Genomic DNA, 27,683 nt, shown 5'->3' with positions numbered 1-27,683 from the left:
ATGGTTATGCTCAGAAATCTATCCTTCACAGCACCAGATTTGATGATGTTTGCAGGGAACCGAGAGAAAACAACTAAGACAATAGATGATCTATAGATGATTCTGTTGTTGTCCTCCTATGAATGAATGAATGAATGGTCTTTATTGTCATTGATATAGTACAGGTACCAAACAACGAAATTTGGGAGGGGGGGCTCTCCTGGTGCTAGGAAAAAAAAACTAAAAACAAGAAGGGAAAAGAGCTGGTTTACATAAATAAAGGCTATGTACACTATCCACTATACTATACTATACAAATAAACATTTCCTATCTCTGAACCTTATGTACCCGAGGGTTGTCATATTGCACATAGTGTTATTGCACATTCATTTAAAGTGTCGCAGTTTGCAGGTTTGAAATGTTCACAGTTGTGTTTCAGTATTGCACTTGATTTCAATCTAGTAGCTGCCATCAAATTGTCTAGATTGTCCAGGGCCTAGAACCTAGGTCTTTGCTGTGTTCAGGGCCTGAATGGCCCTGGGGTAGAAGCTGAGCTTCAGTCTGTTTGTCCTTGCGAACATGGTCCTGAACCGCCTGTCCGAGGGCAGCCGAGCAAAGTGTTCGTACCCAGGGTGGGATGGGTCTCTGGAGATCTTGGAGGCCTTCCTGAGGCAGCGTGTGTTGTACCTACCTAGTGGTAGGACTAAAGCCAGGTGGATTGATTCACCTGTTTGGTTAACATATAGTAAAAAAATCAGATTCTTGGTATGTTATGTATCAATTATTCGTCGCAGGAACCTACTAATGCCTTTAATAAAAAATAATTAATGTGTGACCTTTCCTCGTGTTTTTGCTGTTATTTTCGGTTACAGAAATATTTATACCTGTCATTTTCCCACTCAAGGCTCTCAGTAATGGGATGGGTACTCTAGCAACCAGAGACAAGTCAGCAGCATAAAACAACTGCACTCATTCTGGCATTACTGGCAGTGGACTGCAGCTCAATGCCCCTTCAGTATGTTAAGATACGACTGTCTGCAACGCCTATGACGGAGAATGATTGTTGAAAGTTACTTTACATCAAACTTGACCGTAAAGGTTTTTTTGTTTGAGGAGGGCAATAATGTTCATGCATTGAATAAAAGGGGAGAGAGAGGTCATTGTGACTAGTTTTATTTGTGTATTTTTTGACAAAATAAGGCTGTAGTGAACATAGCAAATATTTTATTTGATATTATTATTAATATTATTTGAACTGAACTTTTTAACCCTTCCACAAATCTTCCTCCTCAATCCTCGTCGTCCTCCTCCTCTTCGTCTCCATCCAGACCCTCCGTCTCCTCCTGGGCCGCCCTCTGCTCCTCCAGGGCAGCCTTCAGCGCCTGCTCCTCCTCCAGATTGGGGTCCAGGGCCTCTGTGATGTCTGGCCCGCTGGGGTACTCTAGCTGGGGCGCTGGTGGGCAGGTGGGCGTGTAGCCTTCCCCAGCAAACTTCATGCCCCTGCCAATGTAGATGTTCTCAAACTTCCTACAGGACGAAATAACAGTTAACAACTGCAATATTGCCCATCTAAACCTAGACAACGATAATAAAAGTCACATTGTGTTATATCTAGTGTACAATTCTGGAAATCAAGATATGAAGGCGTCTTACTTCCCAGTGGCGTAAGCGTACGCCCCTGGCCAGAGGTTGGAGCGCAGCACAGCGATGGCAAACTGAGAGATCAGGGTGGAGGACATCTTGGAGCTCCAGGGAGGGGTGCCAGAGATCTCTGCAACGCAGACAGAGCAGCAGGAAGACCAAGTGAGTTTGACACACAGGAAGGAGCCAGAGTTTGGAGCTTTGGCATTCTCTCTAGGGTCAAATCCACCCGTTTACTCTCCTCCCTTATCTGTGGCCCTCTCCCCTCCCCTGCTGTCTCAGTAAAGTGTGTCAGATCCACCAGCAGAGTGAAACATGCTGGTTGTTAGAGTGAAACATGCTGGTTGTTAGAGTGAGACATGCTGGTTGTTAGAGTCAGACATGCTGGTTGTTAGAGTGAGACATGCTGGTTGTTAGAGCGAAACATGCTGGTTGTTAGAGTGAGACATGCTGGTTGTTAGAGTGAAACATGCTGGTTGTTAGAGTGAAACATGCTGGTTGTTAGAGTGAAACATGCTGGTTGTTAGAGTGAAACATGCTGGTTGTTAGAGTGAGACATGCTGGTTGTTAGAGTGAGACATGCTGGTTGTTAGAGTGAAACATGTTGGTTGTTAGAGTGAAACATGCTGGTTGTTAGAGTGAAACATGCTGGTTGTTAGAGTGAGACATGCTGGTTGTTAGAGTGAAACATGCTGGTTGTTAGAGTGAAACATGCTGGTTGTTAGAGTGAAACATGCTGGTTGTTAGAGTGAAACATGCTGGTTGTTAGAGTGAAACATGCTGGTTGTTAGAGTGAGACATGCTGGTTGTTAGACTGAGACATGCTGGTTGTTGCTGAACCCAGACTGAGGCTGACCTGCGTCCTCGGCCAGGGAGGTGAGGAGGGGCGGGCCCACCTCTGGCTCCGGCTCGTCAGGCTCCTCCTCCTTCTCCTCCTCCTCTGCTCCCTCGTCAAAGTCGTCCTCAGGCTTCTCCGCCAGGTTCACCCAGACACAGCGACCCTGGAAGAGCCATGCTGTTATCACACAATAACACACACACACACACACACAGACAGACAGACAGACAGACACACACACAGACACACAGACACACACACACACACACACACACACACACACACACACAGAGACACACAGACAGACACACACACCTCAAATCCGAGATACTGTATTCCTTACGATGGGAAAATAACACACGCACACACACACACACACACACACACACACACACACACACACACACACACACACACACACACACAGACAGACACACACCTCAAATCCGAGATACTGTATTCCTTCCAGAGGTCATGATGTGAGCAGCCAGGGTGTGGTAACGTACCTGCTGCAGGATGTGCTTGACATGATGCACCCAGTTGGAGAGAGAGTCTGCCATCTCCAGGACAGGAATGCCCTCGAAGTCCGGGTTCTCCTCAAAGCTGTCTTTAGCTCCCTCCTCTTCCTCTTCACCTTCCTCCTCCCCAAACTGGTAGTATCCTAGGGGACTGACTTGCGTGCCGGCAGAGATGCGAGCAATCTGGGCTCGCAAATAGTTGGCCTCATTGCCCGGGAAGGGGGGGTAGCTGATGATGGGTGCGTCCAGACTCCCTGTGAAGAACTTGCGGATCTGGCGTGCGGCTGTGATCTGTGCAGGAGTGACGGCAGGCAGCCTCACCCAGGGCAGGCCCGGCTCACTGCACACGAAGTAGGTGAACTTGTTCACACCTGTGCGGTTGTCCTCCTTTGGCACCACGGGGGGAGGCTTGTACGTAGACCGTGGGAGAGGGTCAATCTAAAAAGACGAAACAGAACAGATCACCATTTCATAGAATATAAAAAGTAAGCGTTTCGCATTAAGTCTCAGTTATTCTGAATATTACTCAAATAAATGATCAAATCAGTAACATTTAATAATCACTGTTTCCATTGGAATATATAATCCAGATGTGTTTGTAACTCACCACCTCCACCACCTCCGCCTCCTCCTCGTCATCCCGAGCCTCCGCTTCTCTTTCCTCGTCTTCTGCTGTTTCCTCGTTCCCCTCCTCCTCCCCCTCCTCCCCCTCCCTGTATTCCCCCTCAGAGACCAGATAGTTGCCCTCCGTCCCCAGGATCTTGCCCCAGAGCCGGCAGCGCTGCAGGGGTTGGGAGTCCACCAGATGTTTGAGCGCCAGAAAGACCCTCTGCATCTCCTCTGCGCCCAGGCCCACCCCAGCCTGCTCCAGGAAAAAGCCAAGCTCACCTACGTTAGGGAGGGGCGTTTCAATCTAATGGGAGACAAGAGACAATCACAGAAACTATTGATCCATCCAAGTCACTACTTTGTCCCTAAAGGTTATCTCTGATGAGCTTCCTGACTATCTACAGCTTTTCACACGACATTGTTGTCTAGCTTAGTCCATGGGGCGGCTGTGGCTCAGGAGGCAGAGTCGCCGTCTAATGATCACAAGGTTGGCAGATCGGCGGTTGGAGCCCCGGCTGGCCACATGTCGAAGTGTCCTTGGGCAAGACACTGAACCCCAAAATTGCTCCCAGTGAGCGGGCTGGCGCCTTGCATGGTAGCTTGCCGCCATTGGTGTGTGAAAGTGTGTGCGGAAAAGGTGCTATATACTGTAGGAAAAGTGCTATACAAATAAAAGTTATTACTATTATTATTATTATCTCGTCCTACCAGTTCCTCCTCTTGGTCGCCTTCATCACCACCTCCTCTAGAGAACAGCAGCCGCTGCTGCTCTGCCAGGAGTTGTGCAGCGGGGGTGATGGGCAGGTCTCTCAGGGTGTTCTGCTGGTCCTGCAGCAAGCCCCGCTTCACCTCCCGACTCAGGTCCTCTATCACGTCCACCGCGTTGTCTGGACGCTCGTCCATCACCTTGGTCAGCAGCCGTGCGAGGTGGTCATAACTAGGAAGGGTTTGAGGATACAGTGATGTGTCAGTGATACTGTCATGGTTTTACCACACTAGTCTCAGCTACTATGAACACTGCTAAGGGAAGGGAATGGACCATGTCATCACTGTGGGCACTTGCTTTCTGAGCTTAATTGTAAAAGAGTAATATAACATTAATATTCATGATCGACATCAACCGTAATTAGTCATCATGAAAGTGCTTTGGAGGACCAAGTCAGTGTTATAAACTGTAAAACGTATACAAACATATCATACGCTACACTTCACTATACCAAATTCTCTTATACTAAAAGTGGGAACATATCATCATTTGAGGTTAAAACCAGGATCAAATACTCACAGGTTGAGGTTACTTTTCGTACTATTCTTCAGCATAAAAGCCTTGAAGCAGGTCGCCGCCTGATCCCGCTGGCTCGCTGCCTCCTGACCCTCCATCTCTCTGAGCTCTGGACAACTACAACTGTTTATGTCAATCAACCTTCTAGTTCAATTATAATCTAACATTTAGCACACCATCAATGGCCAAAACTTGAGCCCAAAACGACAGATATCTCAACCGTTAGCTTGTAAAAACTAGCTATCGGTAACCAAGTTCCTTTCCAGAGAAATAACGAAGCATGTTGCTATGGTAAACAAAACCGTTGCTATGCTGGTGTTACTGCATCAAACCGCCGTCCAGTCAATGGCTGCGTTCGTAAATTCGCTCTGAGACCGCCGGAGCGCACACTGGGTTCAACGTCATAAAGCGACCAAGTAATTTGATTGGACAGAGGCATTCCATGAGTGCTGATCAGATTCCAGAGCGAATTTACGAACTATGATTGAATCCCCCTACCAGTACAGTTGAAAAGGACAAGCTAAAAAATCATCAATTTGAACGGCTCTGTTGAGCCCTCCAACTGTTATTTGACACAGCAAAGACCTAGGTTCTAGGTCAAGGACCCCAATTGAAATAAGCCAGTGGCTTTCTTGGGTTTTTATCCTGTTAGTTGACCTTGTATGTAATATGTACTTTCATGTACCTACTTCTGCAAATCTTCTAATAAAGTTTTCAATCAATCAATCAATCTAGGCCCTGGACAATCTAGACAAATTGATGGCAGCTACTAGATTGAAATCAAGTGTAATACTGAAACACAAATGTGTACATTTCAAACCTGCAAACTGCGACACTTTAGATGAATGTGCAATAACACTATGTGCAATATGACAACCCTCGGGTACATAAGGTTCAGAGAATAGGAAATGTTAGAATAGGTATAGCATAGCATAGAGTACAGCACAGTGTTTTATTTGTATAGTATAGTATAGTGGATAGTGTATATAGCCTTTATTTATGTAAACCAGCTCTTTTCCCTTGTTTTTAGTTTTTTTTCCCTAGCACCAGGGGAGCCCCCCCTCCCAAATTTCGTTGTTTGGTACCTGTACTATATCAATGACAATAAAGACCATTCATTCATTGAAGTGGAAAACTCGGGGATCATAAATGGTGCATTCTGACCCACTAGGAAAATCACACAAGCTTGTACATTTTTCATTGTCCAATTAATTAAATAATTATCATTATTGAATCCAGCTACTACAGTAGGCTACACAGTACACTATATAGGTCACATAATTATTTATATTAACCTTCACACGTTTTTAAGAGAGATTTCACCTTCAAAAGGGCATCACTCTTTTTCTCCTCATCAGAGACATCAAGATCATTTGTGACATTGATGGACTGCCAAATCTTGAAGAATCTGTTTGACTCATTGGATTGGCTACAGTATAACTAGGACTCTCCTCTTTGCAGCCCAGTACATTCGTAGCCTAGGGTATTTGAGACAAAATAAAGTGTCTTAACGACAGAAAAGGTGATAGATGTCGGGTCGTTCGTCCACATGCATGGAGGCAGACTGAAAGGACACACATCAACACCTATTTCGTATTTTTCTTCCTAGAACGATTGGCAACAACATTTACATTGTTTGCTTGACTGGCCATCGGATTTGGGCTCCTAATAGTTAAAAAGCAATACTGTTGACTTATTTTATGTTATTAAAGATTACTTAAAGAGGTTACTAAAGACCTCGAATTTGTATTTACCGCCAGTAAAACTAAAGGGACCTTTTCCCTCAAAAAAGGGGACATGACGCGAGGGTAAAATACCCGGATGCGTTGCTCTGATGAATGGAATGCCCGCGACTTTGAAAAGAAGGTCCATGTGCTCTGTTAGCCACGCCCCCACAACTAGACAGCCCAAGATGTCCTGAAAGTACAGTAGGACTCAAATCAATTGCATAAATGGTTCTTGAGGTCTCAGACTCATGTCCCCAACAGAGGACAACAATTAATTGCCAGGTATTAGGAGGATAACAGACACATACCATGTCTGTGTCAGATCGGAGGATTGGAAATTGAATTACTAAATCATTTTTCATGAATAGAATGATCATCTTGCGTCACCTGCTGGACATTTCTTACATTGCATGTGGGAGGATCACCTTCACGCTACAACTGAGGTTCCTCGAGGCATGCGTTTTAACAAATGGCTTTAAGAAAACTGTTTTACCGTTTCGGTGCATTAAATAGCGCACCTTTTTTCAAGCATAGCACACCTGCCTTTAGAGTAATAAGTTCTCTAAATAGCAATTTAAAGGTGGAACACGACCGACGCAACCTCTGCTTCACTGTCAGCTTGCCGGGTAAGCGCATGGATTGCCCCTCGCATGGGAGATGCCGGTGTTCACTCGAGGCCGGTGTTCATTCATGGCCTGTTGGGAAACGTTACTAATGACCGGTCATGGCTTTCTACTGGAAGCGAATAGGATCTGTTATGTGAATTAACTTTCTCCTCTCGGCACAGGGCATACGGATTGCGCGGTGCTGCGTTACAAAATCACTGGGCAAAGGGAGGTGGATCTGCAGTCAACCATTGTTCCTGACTCATTCCGGGGCAAAGGTGTAGCTGCACTTCTGTCAAAGGTAAACGGCCATGTCTGTGGAAAGAGACAGATGGTGTTACAGATGTATATCTTTACGGGTCGGTTTCACAGACCAGGCTTAAGACCAACCCTAGACTAAAAAGCGTCTTCAATGGAGATTTTACATTGAAAGTGTGAAATCGCCACTAAATGTTATTGATGTTTGTACCATTCTCCTCTGCAGGCTGCCATGGACTTTCTAGTGGAAGACAACCTGAAGGCGCATATATCTTGTTGGTATATTAAGAAATATGTTGTAGAAAATCCACTGCTTGGTTATAAGGATCTTATTATTAGTTAGTTGTAAGGTATTATAAGATACATCCATAATTGGTATGTGGTTGGCAAAACTGTGATTGAAAAAAAAATACCAAATACTTGAAAACAATCAGTATTGTTCGTTGTTGATCAGCTTTGAACAGTAGACTGTGCCTTTGAGCTTTACAGTAACACTGTATATGTATTCAGATGCATCAACAAAAGGCTACATTTGTTGTGCACATACTATCCATTCCAGTATCACATTGGAGTCATGGATATTAAGTATTTTCATTTTGAAGGAAATGCAATTCATGAATAAATTTCAGACAGGCTATTATACAGTAGTTGGCTGTAATATTTGTAATTATTTGTATTCCAATATATATGTTTGTAAACTGTGTGTTAATTAAACAAATGTTTTCTATAATAGATTCAATTCAAACACTCATTGTCCTGTTACCTTGTATCCTGAACAGTATGTGTCCTGGTGGTGTTAATTGCAAACTTTATACTGCGTTAACAACTTCTGAACTGATAGGAGAGACTTTGATTAAATTAAAATAACATTTAGGGGTTTGACTATGGTAGTGTATAGTATGTAGAAGATTAGATAAGAACAAGAAACTGTTCCTAGTATTGTGCAAATCAGATGACTATTTTTACATTTTTAATCTAGTGACTATGGTCCTTTATTAATCTTCCAGGGATACGCCTGAAATAAAGAATAATCTCTTTTATGAAAAGATTTGCTGAATGTGACAGTGGGTTAGAGGGCTTTAATTCTAATCAAAAGGATATTGTCTTGTAGTAGGCCAAAGATTTGACACGCACTAAGAACCTTCACTAAGGGGATTTTGGAAGTGAATCATACTATTTGACTTTTTTTTACATTAAGTGACAGACACAATGTATTTATTTATTATGGGTGCACTTAGACACTGAGCAGGTTTTGGTGTGGTGTCATTGTATAGCTACCTCATACTATTTGGGTATTGAAATTGGTTGGGAGTAAATTTGGTGTAAGTCACCATTGGAAGGGGAAACTGTCATGGTATAGGATCACTGATATATAGTTATTTATTAATATAAAACATTGTCACTAGAGGGACAACGCAGTTACATTACATATTGGAAAACTGAAACGGTTTTTATTGTGAGCCATCCTTGACTAATTCGTTTTGGGGGGATGTTTGAAGCTTATATGACCACGGCTCCTTGTCGAGAAATACACCCTTAAACATGATGTGACATAATTATCTTTTGGCATCCAGCTCAGGGGTCAAGAGTCTCTCAACTATGATTGCAGGATGGGTAGGCGAATGTTGTCTAGTGTTGTCACATTGTGTGACATACTCGATTGTTACCATATCTTCTGACCATGCCTGTGCATATATTTAAGACAATCCCTGGGTAATCTCAGTGTATTGCTCTATTCAGACTATTCAACTCAGCATGTTGCAAAAGAGAATGAGAGCTGGCTACTACTGAAACAATTAACACTTTTATGCCAGTCTTTTATGTATTAATTCATACAATTTGTGCATTATGTGAGACATGGCTGCAGTATGAGAAACGCGTACCTCGTTCAGTCACTGAACTTGATTTGGAAAGTAAACATTTGTGGAGAACCAACAGAGAACCGAGAGAAACCTTCAGTAAGAGATGGAAAGAGGCATAGAGCGCTGTTGATTTAACTTGACAACAGACCAATCATGACTTAAATTGGACCAGCTGGGACAAAGGCTAGGCATGTCATGAAGTGGGAGGAAAATCAATTCCTTTTACTTGATAGAAGCTGCTGTGCTTTACTTATTATGAAGTTCTGAGGAACAGCACATATTAAATATTGATCACACATATTTCCCATTGGAGCCTGGTATGTAAAGAGTCCTTGACAGAAGAGATGTGATTTCTCTGTCCTGTGATTAACAATTGAATGACACCTACAGTACTATGGCTTTTACAGCATCCACTATACCGACAGTGTAATAACTAATAACTCTTTCTCCTCTCCAGCAATATGCCATGTTATTCACTAGACACACACACACACGCACACGCACACACACACACACACACACTCACACTCACACTCACACACACGCACACACGCACACACACACACACACACACACACACACACACACACACACACACACACTGTAATATGAAAATGTGTTTCGTTCAACAGATTCATTATTGATCAGTGGGATGTAATTTCCTAAACCCATAGCAGGTGTTAGCAGGCCAGCCTCCTCCTCTCATCATTACCCTGCGTTTCTCCACCCGATAATCCCACATGGTCATTTTCCAGAACAAACACAGATTTACTCCAGCTAACAGACGGGTAGACATGATGTCTCTCCCTCTCAAAGTGATCTGTAATCCCTCTGTATTTACAATGCACCGGGTCTTATTAAACAATGATACCAGATGTGAGGCTGGAACCAGGTCAGTCTGCGTATGCAGCAGGTAGTCAGGGAGTACATTTTCTCTAAAGCCAATGTCAACACCCACCATAGTATTGTAAGGCAGGAGCGCCCAGAGATCGAGAGAGTCTATGTTACATACAAATGCGTAGTCTTTGATTCATTTTTCCAACCCTTTGTAGATGTGAATCTGGAAGAGAAACAGAGTGCTCCCCTGTTATATCATATTTGTTATATCTGTTATGTCATGTATTGGTGACAACAACAAAGAACTGCCAACTCTAGGGATTTGTTATCATTCTTTTGGATAACTACATATACTGTACTATATGAAAAATATTTTTTTCGAATTGAACGTGCAATGCTTTGCTTAAATTGTAATGCTCTTTTTCATGTATGGAGTGAAATGCTCAGCTTTCCTTGCAGCTTATGTGCAGTATGACCCAATGATCCAATGTGAATCTCCTCAGTGATTTGATATATGTAAAGCCTCTCTCATGTGAAGGATTCTCTTCAGCCCCTGAGTCAGGATGCCTATTGTTCTCTTATGAGGATGTGTATTGGATTTCAGGTGCACTTACTTTAAATGGGAAACAGTGGTGTGGGATTGTGAGTGTCCATGCATGCCTCTCTGTAGGCTCCATCAGGGTCCACCAATTTAAGGCTCCAGAGAGAGATTCTACACAGCAGCTAACATACCATTTCCTGGTAAATAGTGAAACAATTCAGTTTCCTGTTCCAAAGGGCTTTTATGGTTAAGTGGAAGTGACTTATTTTGGCTAGCCTTCCATAACAGAGATTTTCACTATGACCCTACTGTGGAAACAAGCAGAATCAAACATAAACCCCTCCCTATATAATACCTCTGCTCAGAGATAACACATGTTTTACCAATGCTTCCCTTCTATGTCATGCCTAGGGCTTTATGCTTGCATTATGTTAGTGGATGCAAAGAACAATAATGCAAAAAATTTTTTTGCAAAAGTGAATGAAAGCTGGCTACCAGCTCTAATTGTTTACTAATGAAAGGCATTTGATTTTTGACTGTGCATGTTAAGCTGTTCTCATACAGTATCATACAGGCAAAACTGATACTGATCTGCACATCTAAACAACAACAAACCAAACACTGGTGGATGCAAGTTTTTTTAAACAATTATTATTTATTTTAAAAAAAAGTATCCTAGTTAGTCTTGTTGAGATACAATCTATTTTTCAAGACAGACCTGGTTCTCTTTATGTTGCCATCTCATACTATGTTAGGATACACACACATTATTTATTAGTTCAGATCATTTCTAATTAGTTTATTCACCAATTATGTTTAATTTAGTATTATGTGTATTTTCCATCCTGGCCAACATGATAACCTGAAGAAGGAAATCGAATTGTTTCACGCAAATATTCTCAAAATAATTAATTTTACAGGATCACATCAGAACTGGTAAAGCAGTTTCAGTTTCAACAGTGGAAACACCTACTCAAATATGATCAAGTGAAACCCGCCGTCTGTCACAGCCGTCGAATCAAGGTATATTGCAGGACAGACATATATGCGCGCAGCTTCTCAAACGGATGATGATGGTTACCAAGAAAGTACAATGGACAGTGAAAACATTCGAACTGCTATTTCAAACAAAACGTTCTCCCTATAGATAGAGAAAATATGAGGAGAAGTTAGTTAATGGACATATTATTACCAGCGGATGACAAACGCATTTGGCACTTCACTTTGAGCAGCGGGCGCACCATGTTTTTGGGCATGGAATTATGGCTCAGTGATTTTGCTTAGATGACTGCCAGTATGAAGAGATGAATTGGTGATAGAATGGCAAGTATTTATTTGCGGAAGAAGGAATGGCTGGCTCTTATCACAACCATCAAGACGTTCCGAGAATCCTACAGAAACTTCTTTTCATGTTTTCCCTTGTAGTGGTTTGTGCGTCGCTGTACTTCATTCTCTCCGACTGCTGTGATTCAGGTATAGTGGGCACTGCGAAGCATTTGAAGCAATCATCTCAGCAGGTTCTTTTGACAGACTTGAACCGAATTAAAAACTCCTCATTTGACATTAGGGGAGATGTGCGTACAGCATCCGCAGTTGGCGGCACAGGTGCGTCCGGTGCGCAAGCTGCCAATTTGGGGAAAGACTGGACGGCGACACGGAGGCTACCTCAAGCGATCATCATAGGTGTCAAAAAGGGCGGAACACGAGCACTGCTGGAATTTTTAAGACTTCACCCTGACATTCGCGCACTTGGCTCTGAACCCCACTTTTTCGACAGACACTACTCACGTGGGCTGAATTGGTACAGGTATGTTCTTTTTCGTTTGAGCACCTATTGATGATGATGATGCTTACACACACACACACACACACACACACACACACACACACACACACACACACACACACACACACACACACACACACACAAGCATGATAATTCATTTTAAACTACTATCATGAGATCATGTTTCAATGAAGTTGCCGATAAGAAATCCATCAACTCCCAGAAGGTGTATAACGATACCATGCACTTTCCTCTTTGGATTTTGAATCGTGAGTTGTATGGTCAGTCGTGCACGTGACGAGTTAAACGGGATGAAATGGCCAAGGGGATTTCTCAATGGCCTGAACCTGTATATTGCCCATACTAATGGCTCCCTGAAGTACAAGGCCAATGTAACAGTTGGAGTCCTATAGTGGCACATAGTACATTTTTTAAACTATATTATATTCTGATTCATTCATATCCATCCATATCCGATGAATGCCAATACAGTCATAGTATGCAGTTTACAGTGTTTCAATATTCTTAGAATCAGTGGACAGGACAACTCCAAATGCCCTCCACACCTACTGTACCAAATACACCATTATTTGTATGGGACAACAGTGCCCAACAGTACAGTACTTTGTAGAAACATTGAAATTCTAATGCCAGAATTGAATATTCACCACAAGGCTGCTTGATCAAAGTAGCACTGCATTATCTAATGGCACCCGCTGACTTATTGTTAATAAAAAAAAGAGAAAAGGAAATCAAGGCTCTTTTGTTATGGAAGGGGGTCGCAAGTCGTCCACTGCTATCACTTCCCTTCACTCCCGCTTAGTCTTCACCGTTTGTTCACCATTTGTTGGTTGCATCATATACGCAAGCTATTATATGAATATGGAATATACGAGTATACTGTTTTTGAGACTTTTCTTCCCTTTTATTTCTTGAGTCTTGAATTCGTGTTTTTGTCTTGTTTTGGCTGCACTTCCTTATTAAGTAAAGATCCTTTTGTTTGGTACCGCTACCTACTTGTCTGCCTCCCTTTATCTGCACCGCACCGGGGTCCGCTTACTATACTACTACCAAAATGTTACAGAAGACTAAGCCACCAGGAACCCAGTGGATGCAGATCAATGCCCTCTCGCTCTAGCGGTACAAGAAGCCATTCTCGCTCGTCATGAGCAGAACCTGCAGACGATGGCCAATAACCTACTCCAGCTGACTACCACAGTTCAACACCTGTCAGTCGCACGGCAACCTGCGTGGTGGCGGGGCAAAGGCTGCTTCGTCCCCTCCGGTGGTTTACAGTGAGCCTTGACGTCCACCTTCCAAATGCTACAACGGGCGACTAGAGAGGTGCCGGGAGTTTCTCACTCAGTGCTCCCTGGTCTTCAGTTTCCAGCCATCCTCCTTCCTCACCGAGCAAGCCCGGGTCGCCTATATCATCACCCTGCTGACGGGTCGAGCCCTGACTTGGGCCACCACGGAGTAGGAGAGACAGGAGGACGAACTGTCTCTGGGAGAGTCCATGCAGTTTGAGGGATGCTTCTCTCCAGAGAGGAGAGGCAATGCTGCCTACGAGAGGGGTGCTGTACTGCAGACGAGCTAGCCATGGGAGGGATGCTACGAGTTGAAGTTCACCCTTCGACCCAGGAGACAAATTATTTCCCTCGGTGGTGCAGTGGGCCCAACACACCCGTCACATTCGGGCGTTAATCGACTTGGGGGCGGCGGGGAACTTGCTAGATGCGGGCCTAGTCCAGGAGTGGAGTGTCGCTTTTAACTCTCTCCGATCCTATCCCCGTCATGGCATTGGACGGCCAGCCCTTGGAGTCGGGTAGGATAACTCGACGCATGGTCCCGGTGCATCTCCAGATAGGAAAGGGCCATAGGGAACTGATCCAGTTTCACACAATCGATTCTGCCGAGTGCCCTCTAGTCCTCGGCCACCCCTGGCTGTCTACCCACAACCCCCACATAGACAGATCATCGGTCCAGCTCCTCTGATGGGGTAACACCTGTGACAGCCATGGCCAGCCCCCTAGTTCCTGTCCCCCAAGATCCCTCACGGCCGTTTCCACCAGGACACCGGACCCCCTGGAGAGAGAGGTCAGGCCCGACCTTTCCCACATTCCCCAGGTTCACTGGGATCTGAGAGAGGCTTCCAGCAAGCAGTGGGCCAAGGAATTACCCTCCCATAGGCCCTATGACTGTGCCATTGACCTCCCGGTCACCGGTGACGGAAGGCGCTTTCACTGATCTCAAGTGGTGCTTCACCTCAACACCTGTCCTGGTGTACCCAGACACCTCTCTGCCCTTCATGGAGGTTGGTGACTCAGACATTGCAGTGTTGTCTCAGCGTTCCCCTTGGACAGCAAGACCCACCCATGTGCATTCTTTTTGTGATGGCCCTTTCCGGCTATTTCGTCCCCCTCCCCAAACCCCCGTTGGCCTGGAAGAATGCTAAGCTGGTGGTCCAGCATGTCTTTCGGGTCCACGGCCTCCCCCAGGACATGATTTCCAATCATGGCCCTCAGTTTGCCTCCAGGTTCTGGAAGGCGTTCACCAGTTGCCTCGGCGCCTCTGTCAGCCTGTCTCCTGGCTTCCACCCCCAGTTGAATGGTCAGACGGTGCGGGTCAACCACGATCTGGAGGGGAAACTGAGGTGCTACACTTCCAGCAACTCTGCGTCATGGAGTCAACGGCTGGTGTTGGCAGAATACGTGCACAACACCCTACTTTGCTCCTCCATTGGGTTGTCTCCCTTCCAGAGCCAGTAAGGCTACCAGGCCCCCCTCTTCCTGGAGCAGGAGAAGGAGATGGAGGCACTGGAGATGCAGACGCCTTGTTGGAGGTCAACCCACCTACATGGTCCGCTGGATTCTGTCCTGCCTCTGGGTCGGTTGGGGGCTCCAGTTTCTTGTAGACTGGGAGGGTTATGGTCCGGAGGAGAGGACCTGGGTGCAACATCTTGGACGGGGGTGTCCCTAGGTGTCTCACTCCGGCCATCCACTGTGCCACTTCATAAAGAACTTATCACCTGCACCTGTGTTTAATTGTCACTGACTTTATGTAACCTCACTTGCCTTCACTTCCCACTTAGTTGGTTGCATCGTGAACGTAAGCTATTGGAATATACGAGTACTGTTTTTGAGACTGTGTTCTCCACTTTTATTTCCGAGTCTTGAGTCCGTGTTGGTATCCTGTTTTGGCTGCACTTCCTTAAGTAAAGACCCTTTTGTGTGGTACCGCTTCCTGGGTCTGCTTACTATACCAAATCATTACACTCTTTATTGAAACACTAGCCATTGAATTGAACTCCATCTTGATAATGGTTAGATAAGAGCTCCACAGGAGAGTAGCTGAGTGCAAATGCCAAGCAAGTCAATGCAACACAAATGATGCATATTCTGCCAGCACAAGAATTTGTCTCCAGGGAAAATCAAAGTGGTTCACTAATGGCCTTTGCTTGTATTTGTGTGTTCCCTCCTCCTTTCTCCCCAGCAGTCTCTCTTTCTTCCTTTCTCTCTGCCTTCAATTGGTTTTCCTTTCAGGCAGATAGCTCAGTGTGCCCAATCTTTCTATGGCAGCACATGCTCTTACAAGAGGGTGTGGGAGAGTCAGCGCCCTTAGCCCTCATCTAATCTGGATGTGAGTGGACTGACGTCCTTCAGGGAGGGAGAGCACAGTCAGGCTGGACAGAAAGCTGGACTGAAAGCACACTGGAGAGAAGTGTATTACACCATGTGAATTATTAAGAGCCAGTCCTTTTGGCATCAACCTAATAGGCACAGACAGACACAGTTACTGTATCTCTGGGGTGTGAGCCTGGTCAGATCATTTACTGTGCAAGGGAATATGATGCTTATGTTATGTGGCTACGTTTGATTGATTTAGACTTCTTGAAGACACAGTAGGTCTCCACACAATAGGATATGGATCGAATGTACAGTACAATTAATACTTTCTTTGTTCTAAAACCATGCATACGACGCAACAGTGAATGTTTGAACAGTGAATTCTGTACTTTTAGTAAAACATTTAACTGTTTTGAAATTTAAACAGAAATGTGACAGCAGCTGGTGAAACCGGGAACAAGTCGCTAACCGACGGACCATTCTGACTTTTATTCTGAAAAATGTAAATACATTTCAGTATTGTTGAAAATCAATGACACACTCGCTAGTCAAGCCAAAACATTGCAATGCAATGGATTCATTGAGTAATCCCCACTACTACCTAGTTAGTGTAGAGTAGTGGGGATTACTCACCGAATACATTGCATTGCAATGTTTTGGCTTGACTTGAGACTGTGTCATTGATTTTCAACAACGCTGAAATATATTTAAATTTTTCTGAATAAAAGTCTGAACATTTTGATTGGTTGGCGACTTGTACATAGTGTATTCCTTGTTATTCAAAGTTAAGAGTATAAGCTGATATAGTATCTATTATTACTGTACTGTAAATGTATAATTTTTTGTTATGAAGTGGTTCTGAGGAAATCATTGCCCAGTCATTCATCCATGCCCGCCTCCCCTCTCTCCCTCAGGAGCCTGATGCCCAAAGCCCTGGAGGGTCAGGTGGTCATGGAGAAGACGCCACGCTACTTTGTGACGGCAGAGAGCCCTGCCCGTATCCAAGCCATGTCCCAGGAGGTCAAACTGATCGTGGTGGTGCGGGACCCTGTGACCCGAGCCATCTCTGATTACACCCAAATCGTGTCCAAGACCCCTGACGTTCCCAGCTTTGAGATCCTGACATTCCGCAACGGGACAGAAGAGGTGGTGGACTCCCTGTGGAGCCCCATCTGGATAGGCCTATACGCCCTGCACCTGGAGAGGTGGCTGGTCCACTTCCCCATGGCCCAGATCCACTTTGTCCATGGGGAGAGGCTGGTGAGCGACCCAGCTGGAGAGCTGGGGAAGGTCCAGGACTTCCTAGGCCTGCAGAGGATCATCACAGACAAACACTTCTACTTCAACAAGACTAAGGGCTTCCCCTGCCTTAAGAAGCCAGAAGGTAGCAGTAAACCCCATTGCCTGGGCAGGACCAAGGGGAGACTGCACACTGAGATCAATCCCCAGGTCATCCAGAGGTTAAAGGACTTCTATCACCCTCACAACCTGAGGTTCTACCAGATGACAGGACAGGACTTTGGATGGTATTAGGGGGGACTGCAGAGATCATCCTTACCATAGAAAACACACTCTAAAGAATTTGGAGTAGGTCCTAATTCAACATGGATGTTACTACAGAACCATTTAAAACACAATCTCACTTTATTTTGCACCACACACCACACCATTTTGTTCAGACAGTCAAACCATATGAAGTAGGGAGTATTATCATACTGTGTAATTAATACCACAGAAATACAGAGAGAACATTTCCAAGATGTATCCCATAGCATGCACTTATCATTCAGTCCACTAGATGGTCCACTAGATGGAGTCCTTCTCCATTAGATACATATTCAACACAATCGTGGCACAAGATACAATATTTAGAAAAAATGTTCAAACATGTTCATACATCATACACACATCAACATGTTTGAGTTGCACCAATCTCATCAACAACAATGACCAATCGCTCTTCCCATGATTCAGCACTAGACAATTTAAGAGAGCTGGATTTCAGAGGTGATTTACTTGTAAGAATGAACTGTAGAATGATCTGAGGACAAAAAGTGACCTGATTAATAAGGGGAGTGGGAGGGGATTGGATTAACACAGTATTGGGAAAGGAGCTTTGACCAGGTTAGTTATTCTGGATCTGAGCCCCTGTCTGTTACATGGTTCACGTTTACTAATTTTAATGCATTCACAATCTGTGGAAACAGTCTTTTGCAGACAGTGGATACTATACTGTACATACTATACTGTATTGGTGGTCATTGAAAGATTGCAAAGCTATTTTAGGACTTGCATTCCAATCCATCCAATCCAATGTTCCGCATTCCTTGTGCATGTAATGCTGCTTTTTGACTTCATAAAATGTTGAAGCAAATTCCTTGATTCTATTGGCTTACAACATTCTCTCAGACATGTGTCACCGCACAAACACAAACATACAGTAGGCAAAGTATTGTAGCTCTCAGCACATATTGGAGATAACAGTCCTCATGCCAAAAATCCATATGGCAACAAGAATTGGCTGATCTTCTCAGCCCCATGCAAACTGTATGGAAACAAAAGCACAAACACAGCTTATAAAAACAGCTCATCCCGTCTTCTCTAGAATAACTGTTATAATAAGAATAAACATGGTCTTGGCGCAACAAATGCAGAACAGTTAAGCATGTGTTTTAGAGTACAAGGGCTGTTTAATCACTTGGCTCCATATTCTTCTAGGCAAAAGTACAGTCATGTTATTAATGGGTTTAGTGTAATGTCCAATCCAATCCACTGATGCCCCTTTTCCACCAAGGCAATTTGAGAGCTGGTTCGGAGCCTAATATCGAACCAGTTCTTCGCATTTCAACAGCAAAAGAACCGTCTCTCTGCCAGGAAAACTGGTTCCACAGTGGCACCAACACTTGGCTGGTCTAGAACCAAGTATCGCTTACGTCAGTGGCTGGGGCGGGATTATTGTGACCAACGACCAATCAATACCAGCGTAGTCGATGCTAGGTAGCTAGCTATATCGACCTAGGGAGCTAGCTTACAACAAAGGTTAACATTAACCTCTTACATTCAGTGTTAATAATAATCAAAACATGTTAGGTAATTACTTTTCTTCTTGAACGTAACCGCCGTTCATAACAATCGCGACGAGCAACACAAATACATTCGACCAGTCATATACAGATGTAATGATGTGGTTCTCTAGCCCGTGAAAAAACTAAACGGTTCTTAGAAGGTGAATCAACTATGAATCGGCACTAGCACAAGCCCAGAACTAGAACTAGGTTTGCGTTGGTGGAAAAGAGCTATGTGTGTGTGATCTGCTGTATGAAACTGACATCATGGTCCATTTGGTGTACTGGTCACCAATCCTGATCCTGGGAAACTACTGTACTGGGTGAGCACGATTTCATTCCAGCCCAGCAATATAACACCTGATGCAACAAACCGGTGTATTGGCGATGAGCAGTTGGTTCGCTGAATCAGGTGTTTTAGTGTCTGGATGCAACTCTGACCTGTACATTCTGTGTGTCTTTGGGGCTCTGGTTTGAAGAATTCTTCCTGATCTGACAGGATCGTGGGAGTTATATAGTGGAGCCCTTACCCTTGTTGGATCAGTTATGAACTCAAAGAAGGACGGATTCTAAAAGTACTCCAACAGGCCACAGGACCAGGGTTGGTGGTCTTTTCTTTAGCAATACGCAATCTACGCTTCGGGCACGTTGTCTAGGTCCAACACATAGGCAGATCCACTGGGCGGTTTGTGGCCATTAGCGGGTATGTCCAGAGGTGCCTCGCTGCCAGCAGGCACAGCAGTCAGATACATGTCCCACATCTGCTCCGCAAGGTCAAGCTCCATCAGCTTCTGCTTGATCCTCAGGCTCTTCTCAATGTTCTGCCGCTTGTATTTGAACTCTACGATGGTCTTGGTGTACCTGTTCAAGGCAGTCACCGCAGAACCCATGCAAGTGCCAAAAGAGCTCCATGCCAAGCTGAAGAGAGATAATGAAGAGAAGGAGAATAATCTAAAGGACATTACATGAAGATACAGTAAATGTAGAACACCAACATGTACTGCAACTACAGCCTTCATCATGAGTATGCTATTTGATTATCATAGTAACTACCTTAACATAATATCACTGCAACTATAATATGCACACATAGAGACTACATTTCCATAGCTGTGCATACACAATTTGTTGTGTTGGTGTCCCTCAGTCCCCTGCTGTTTAAGAGACAACACCTAATGGTAAATGAGCTTTATGCTTACAGGTAGGACCAGCTGTAGTCCCAGGTCTTGGGCCTCCAATCCTCTGGCCCCTTAGCCACAGCCAGCTGGAACGCTGTGGTGAACATCATTGGGGCCAACATCCCACAAAGGCCTGGGTCATGAAAGACAAACACAAGCCATGAATAAAAAGATGATTTACACCGAATTATGTCTAGCGAATGACAAAATATCAAAACTACTCAAACTGTGTATCTATTGTGTAAGGAATGTGAATCCCATCAAGGGCAGCTGTGACAGCACTGCAACAGAGTAGCTGCATTTGATATTAGTGGCCACAGCATGGCAGTGTTATACAATTTCTGAATGAAAGGCACAACTGGTTGTAAGCAATGTCTGTCACATGTATGATGAAAACTTAAATGAATACATAACATAAGATGGGCTTTTTGTGACCGAAATTGTTTGGATGTCACTCTGTCTGTGCTTTAATTCATATTATAATATGATATTACTGGGAGAGCTGAGCATCCACATTAATAATTAAACAGGTAATAACGTTGCTATGAACAGTATGACAGTACTGGGACATGCTGACATTACATTTCATTACAGTGTTACAACACAGAAACGTGTAAATATCAAAGATGCTCTTGATTCCAGCCACACTGATCCAAGCACAGATAGAGAGGATGTGAGGGGGTCAGATACCATAGAGGATGTGAGGGGGTCAGACACCATAGAGGATGTCAGGGGGTCAGACACCATAGAGGTGAGCGTGGGCGAGCTGTTCTGGCCTATCTCTGCCTTTACTTTTTTTTTTAGGGATCTTTTTAGGGATTAATGCCTAACAACAGGGGGGATCGGGTCAGCAGGATGAGGGGGAGGGGGGGGGGACTCTTCTGGGCAGGGCTTGTCATGCCCCAAAACCACTGCCCCAGCTCCAATCCGATTAGTCCACAAACCAGAAAATCCTCAGAGGCAGTGGACAGACTTCAGACCACTGCTCCACATGCTAGCTGTGTGCTAGCTTCCTCTAGCCTGCAGCCCTCACCTATTATCCTGCGCATGTTGTTGCTCTGATTCTGTTCATGATTTTTTCTTTTTTTTCTTTTTAATATTTGACCCATGGGAAAGTTTTAAACTTGTAAATATGTCGATATAATCCATATTGACATTGCTTCCACCGTAACAATGACTTATTTTTGGACAGATTCATTACTGACATAGGCTATCCATTACCGCTAACCTCAAAACACAGTTTAAAATGGAGAATTGAGGGTGCAAAACATGAATGTGTTAATCCAGAAGGAACATGCTGATTGACATACATTTACTTACAGACATATACTGCACTTGTTTTATTCAATATCTGTGCATTGTATTTGAACAACGTATAGGAGATGCAGCTATCAATAATGTGTCTGTTTAATTGAAATGATCCCTTTAAGATATGGGTTGCCACTCTATCTGAGACGCTAGCCTACAGTATGCCTGCCTGGGGTGGTTAGTGGGCATGCGTGGCACCGGGTTGCATGGTTATATAATCCCACAGGCCCTCGCTGTAGAGCGCCCAAAGCCTGTCTACTGAAGCTCTCTATCTTATTAGAACAGTAGTGTCCCATGCAGCCCAGCCTTAGCATAGAGAGGAGGTTGGTTGGCATCAGTTGTAGTCATTTAGAGACAGGGGCAGCCAGGGGACGCTACCCTTGAAACACCCTCTGTGATGCCCACCTTAGCTGAAGACACAGGAAGGTTTACTTTAATCAGACTTCAATTTAAAATGTGGCTGGGAACAATATGAAGGGGCTGTATGCAAGTACTCTGGAAACAACATGGTTTTTCATCACATGCTGCCGTTTTTGCATTTGGCGATGTCATGGGGAAATGTACAAGCACTGAAAGTTCCAACAACAAAGAGGTGTGTGTGTGTGTGTGTGTGTGTGTGTGTGTGTGTGTGTGTGTGTGTGTGCGTGAGTGTATGCATGTGCGTGTGAGTGCGTGTGTGTGTGCTTGTGTCTGTGTATCAGCCACAGTTTTTACCTGACAGGACAGTGAAAACGGCAGCAAAGGCGTTGAGCTTTAGCTTATTCATGATGCTGAAGTATGGACACAGCTCTATGATCATGAGTGCACCGCCAGTGAAGAGCAGGATAAGGTACAAGCACTCAGTCACAATGCACAGCCATAGGACCCCTGAGAATAGAAGGAAGAGATGTCAACAAGTACTGCCGCCTGTTTAATCCCTACCCTCTCCAGAATGATCCCACCTCTGAGAAGAGAGACATCCACGCTAGAGACCCAGACAACAGATACATAGAGGGCCTCTCTGGAGTGGCCCCAGAACTATTTGATCCTATAGAGCTAGGCGGATTTGTATTGTACATGACAGCTGCTACTGATAACAGGAAAGTTGCTCATACTGTAGATAGACAATGGGTCAGATGTAATACAAAAAGGACATAGAATAGACTGGGATGGTACTCTGAATTAAGTTACGGTGATAGATAGAGGAATGATATGAGGAATGATTGGATGATACACATTGATCCTTCATGGGACCTTGATAAAGTCAAAGTATTGTGGTTTACAGTGATTTAACAACTCATAGTGATCCTAATGCTTTTGGAATTTTGCATCATTATTTTATCCCCATTTTTTTTTTTATTGAACTTAGATAAGTAATAATTTTTATCATGGCATTTTACCCACCTTTGTCATGTTCAGGTGCAATTTCTGAAAATTCTCGGCAGTCAAATCCTGTCAGTAGAGTAATAATCATTACGTCAACAGTTAAGCAGATCTGTTCAAATACACAAATATAATATTTAATATGGTCATTCAAACCTTATCCTGACTCCTGTTTAGTGACAGATCATACAGTTATGACATTTAGAGCAGGAGATAAAAGATGTATTTGTTATTGATATATATTAAGCATTCACAACAGCATTAGCTGAAAGGATATTAGTTTAAAAATATCTACATGTGTGTATTTTCAGGATTCACAGTTCTTTGGCATACAGCATGTGGCAAGCTAACTTCCCCAGGGAAATGACTTATCACTTCTAGAAACATACTACCAAAGACATACACGTGAGTGGAAATAGATTGCACCTTAATGAAAAGCCTGCAGAGTGTACATCCTAAGTGTAGAGATTTACAGATGGCAATCATAATTAAATGTGGGGGAACTGTCCATTTTTAGATGTGAATCAGCTCTTTCCTCATGTCTATGTTCTGTACCACTGAGCTGTTCTCTTATACAGTACATTAGGGCTCTCTATGCACTGCTGACTCCAACAGCAATAACAACCGCATAATGTGGGTTAGGCCTATCTCATACTTGACACAAGGGATGATTCTTTCACAGAAAGTTATTTCTGCAGACATGGCATTACATGCATTCAGCAATCCCACTCTAACTGGTAAAACCTTATGCTGTAACTATAGTCTGCTTCAGCAAATAATATGGGTAAAGTTTATATTTTCTATTTGTTATGGCTCTTAGACCAGCTCTTGGATTTGACACAATTAGTAATCTGGTACTGGACTGGACTGGACTACATAATATTCCCACTTTTAATCTTAAAGAATAAACATAAGGGATAGTGATTAGTGAGTTGGACTGGTGATCAGAAGGTCATACGTTCAAATCCCACCTGGGAACACCACCACTAGTATGCCCTTGAGTAAGGCACTCAGCCCTAAGTCACTCCAGGGAGACTGTCCCTGTAATCTTAAATTGCTTTGGATAAAAGTGTCTGCTAAATGGATAATATGAATGTTATTATAGTTACTATTTTACAATGTTATTCATATATCAGGTAAACAGCAGACTGTAAAGTAAAATGTGCCACAGTTTTTGTCTTTGTTATGGTCTGTGTGCTTCCTCATTCACTTCCTGTTGAAGTTAACCCACACCCCCATGCCAGCATGAGAGTAGGCAACTCTGCCAGGCCTGGTGCTGAGTAGCTCTCTTGCTTACCGACCATGTCAGGAGCCTGTTCACAGGAGAACCAGATGCCAGTGTGGAACTTCCTCATCAGGAACTTCTCCTCGCCTGTTTCCCAGATGTACTGCACCTGCCGGCTGTCGTTGGGGTTGGAGCTGTTGAAGTGGATGCAGTAGGTCTGCTTGACCGTTGCTGGCCCTGTGCAGAAGGGTTTGACCACCTTCCTGGTCCCCTCGCACCAGTAGCTGGTGGTCACTGATGACAAGGCGAAAGCAAATGCCACAAAGTTGAGCGTGAGTGCCAGAGAAGTCCGTTGTCCACGCTCTAGCCCCATGCTGGAGGCCAGGCGAAATGAAATGAAATGAAAATGCAACTAATCCAGGCTTCCGATATTTAGCCACCGTATTTCGTCCCCCCCTGATATATCAAATCTTCATAATCTCGTAGCATTTAAGGTTCCTTGGGTGATAAGGAGTGCACTGTACATCCTTTCTGTGGCTCTAAGGATGTGCCGCTACCTTGATTGAAGGATTCATTCTCCTCCCTCTACACACCAGTCGTCTGTGTCTTTTTGTCTCTCACTTGTTAATTTTGAACTCTCTCTCTCTCCCTCCCTCTCTCTCTCTCTCTCTCTCTCTCTCTCTCTCTCTCTCTCTCTCTCTCTCTCTCTCTCTCTCTCTCTCTCTCTTTTCTCTCTCTCTCTCTCTCGCTTCTCTCTTTCTCTCTCTCTTGCTGTTTGTCTATCCCCATCTCTCTCCTCCCCCTCAACAAATCTATGACTGTTATTTCATACACAGGGCAAATTATGCCAGACCTCTGTTTTATTGTCATATCTAAACCTTCAGCCTATTTCTTTGAGCAATAAAAAAAGATTACTTTGGGCTTTCTCTATAATCTGGCACAAGACTCTCCATTGTCATAGTGGACAATTTTCTTACATGTTTTTAAAGTTGTTTTTTTTAATGTTTTGACTAACCATATTCCAGCATGAATACAATCAGCTTATAAGTGTGATATTCCAGCTCTGAAAAACATTTGCTCATTCGTGCATAATTCTCCAATTCAAGTTATGTGTACTTGCAAAGTAAATCCGCTTCTGTTTGATAGCCTGGTAATTGACTTATGTAGAATGTTTCATGAAAATGTAAGCAAACTGCTTTGGGAAGTATGGTTAAAAGATGACACATGTTAGGAGAAAACTGATCCTACCTTTACTCCTTGGATTTGCCCTAGAGAAATACAAAACAAGAGAAAGTTGTCAATCTTATTCGAACAAATCATTGCAAATTGCCCCCCAAAACATAGGGAAATCCTGGAAGGAGTGATTAATGCTGTTAATGGAGAATTGGTGTCTGTCTATTTGAAGAGCTTCGTTGCCAAATGCTATATCCACCATTTTCAAAAATGAACTCTCCTATTCAGTCACGCCTGGTACAGGCCAGTGACACTTGCAAGGACATAACCCCACCTATTACCTGTCCAAATAAAGGGACATAGTAAACACGCCATTTCATCCGGCGAAGGAGAGGGGCATTGAGGTGAGGGATCTCCCTCTTCTCCTTCAGAGAACCCGGGTTATATTTGTAACCCTTAATTCTCTTTCAGTCGACTTGGTTCAACCCCTCACTATAGGATCCTATTGCCTGGTCCGATGTATGTACCCTGTCTACATCATGCAGTCTCCAAACCAGCACTAATGAAGGTATGCTCCATAGAGGGCACAGTCATGTCGAGGCTGTAGCATCTTTCAAAGGGATGAAGAGAAGCCCAGCTGGCAGCAGCACATACTGTTGCTCCGAAACAGAGACAGCCTTGAACAAGACCCAGGGTGTTGCAAACCTGTGGGTGAAGTGTGCCCGAATCCCCACCGGAGGCTGCAATCCTCTAGAATTGTAAGCCTCAACAATGTCCTCCACAATCCAATGGGAAGCGCTGCGTAGACAGCGCCTCACCTTTGGCAGGGTTCTCAAAGCATGTAAACAACTGATCACAAACCCTGAATGATGCCTCCACAGCCATGTAAACGCACAGCACGTGCACAGAGGGTGTTCATGCTGTACACTCCTCTGCCAGGGAGGAAATGGGAATGGAAATGCAGCATTATTGTGGAATGCCAAGGCGATGGCTTATGTCGCTGCCTTAGGGTGTAACGTAACCTTAGTGTCACCAAAGATAAACTGATTGCATGTAGGGTGGACCGATAGCACACATAAGTCCCCCACGTGCTTGGCTGTGGCAAGGGTGAGTAGCAATGCAGTCTTATAAGACAGTATCTTTACATCTATTACCTCAAGAACAAAGACAGGTCCCACGAGGGGACACTCTGTCTAACGATGAAGACGTCGTACTCCCTTCATGAAACTACAGACGAGAGGGTGGGCCTCCGCGGATGTTCTATTGAAGCCTATGTGGTACGCAGAAATTGTAGCCAGACCTCAAGGCTTGTTGAGCAGGTCTTTATTGCACGGAATCCTAAACACTTCTGGCCCAGGGAACATTTGCAGGTGTGGCGCCAACTGTCCCAGCCGGGACTCATTAGGCATAAGGGGGCCTGAGCACTGCTGGCTAATGAGGTTGACATGCTTGTCTACACTGGGAGTCCACACCCTAGCTGGTGGCCCATAGAGTCCCCCATGTCATGCACCTGCTGGCGCTAGGTAAGGCGGGGAGGCCCGGGGAGGAGGAGGGCCATAGACGGTTCTTCGACTGAGGTCGCTGGTCTGGGCCGAATTGGTCCATGGCCAAACTGGTCCTTGGCCTGGGGCGACTGGGCCACACAGGATCTTGAAGCGAGGAGGAAGAGGTCTCATTGTCACAATCTGGGTGGGGAAGGTTCTCTGGGGAAGATTCATTGTGATGTAAACCTCTGTGTTGTTGCATCTGAAACCGACTCTCACCTTCAGATCCTCCCAACAACCCAGCCCTCTCTTCTTCATGGGCTTCGTAGAGGCTGGTGCCATTCAGCGCCTCGGCTGAGAAGGGCTGCTGCCAAGATGACTTAACAGCATCGAGGCATTCAGAGAGGACAGGCACATGCTGACATCCTTTGGCTCCCACATCACCATGGCAGGTTGGGCAGATGGGACAGGGCCATCATTTCCATCCCCATCAGAGAACTCAGTGTTGGAGGTGCAGCCAGGTAGCTCACTAGCCTTGCTGACATTTTCCTCCTCATTTGACTCTTCGTGAAGTAGAGCCGAGCCAGGGCTCGAGGCGGGTCCATCGATGGAGGAGGAGTCGGGGGGCCGTCTCCGTAGTCTTGCTTCCCCAAGGCATGACCACATCCATTTGGGAAGAGCACCTTGGGGCCCACCTTATTAGTGTGGTGTCTCCTGGATGTAGTCGAAATTGGAGCCATGTTTTCAGTAGGAAAATGAATGAATTAATGAATGAATG

General features: G+C 44.5%; 3 protein-coding genes across 3 annotated transcripts; 1 reads left to right on the top strand and 2 right to left on the bottom strand.

Annotated features, from left to right (window-relative positions):
* Window positions 1-1,269: 1,269 nt before the first annotated feature.
* LOC308150301 (radial spoke head protein 4 homolog A-like) lies at window positions 1,270-4,966 on the bottom strand (the record flags this gene model as incomplete). Its single annotated transcript, XM_080523147.1, has 7 exons — window positions 1,270-1,507; window positions 1,634-1,751; window positions 2,478-2,622; window positions 2,966-3,415; window positions 3,585-3,890; window positions 4,295-4,523; window positions 4,872-4,966. The coding sequence occupies 7 exons, from the start codon at window positions 4,964-4,966 to the stop codon at window positions 1,270-1,272; spliced, it is 1,581 nt and encodes a 526-aa protein (XP_080379273.1).
* Window positions 4,967-10,184: 5,218 nt separating this feature from the next.
* Window positions 10,185-17,643, top strand: LOC308150300 (heparan sulfate glucosamine 3-O-sulfotransferase 3B1-like; the record flags this gene model as incomplete). Its single annotated transcript, XM_080523146.1, has 3 exons — window positions 10,185-10,212; window positions 12,292-12,505; window positions 17,025-17,643. 3 exons carry the CDS (start codon window positions 10,185-10,187, stop codon window positions 17,641-17,643), a joined length of 861 nt encoding a protein of 286 aa, XP_080379272.1.
* Window positions 17,644-19,807: 2,164 nt separating this feature from the next.
* LOC308150299 (germ cell-specific gene 1-like protein) lies at window positions 19,808-24,621 on the bottom strand (the record flags this gene model as incomplete). Its single annotated transcript, XM_080523145.1, has 5 exons — window positions 19,808-20,093; window positions 20,375-20,486; window positions 22,376-22,528; window positions 23,045-23,092; window positions 24,321-24,621. The coding sequence occupies 5 exons, from the start codon at window positions 24,619-24,621 to the stop codon at window positions 19,808-19,810; spliced, it is 900 nt and encodes a 299-aa protein (XP_080379271.1).
* Between the last annotated feature and the right edge of the window lie 3,062 nt (window positions 24,622-27,683).

This window comes from Nansenia antarctica, assembly GCF_963989245.1.
Source record: "Nansenia antarctica genome assembly, chromosome: 2".
Lineage (NCBI taxonomy): Eukaryota > Metazoa > Chordata > Actinopteri > Argentiniformes > Microstomatidae > Nansenia > Nansenia antarctica.
This window is presented reverse-complemented; position numbering and strand designations above follow the sequence as displayed.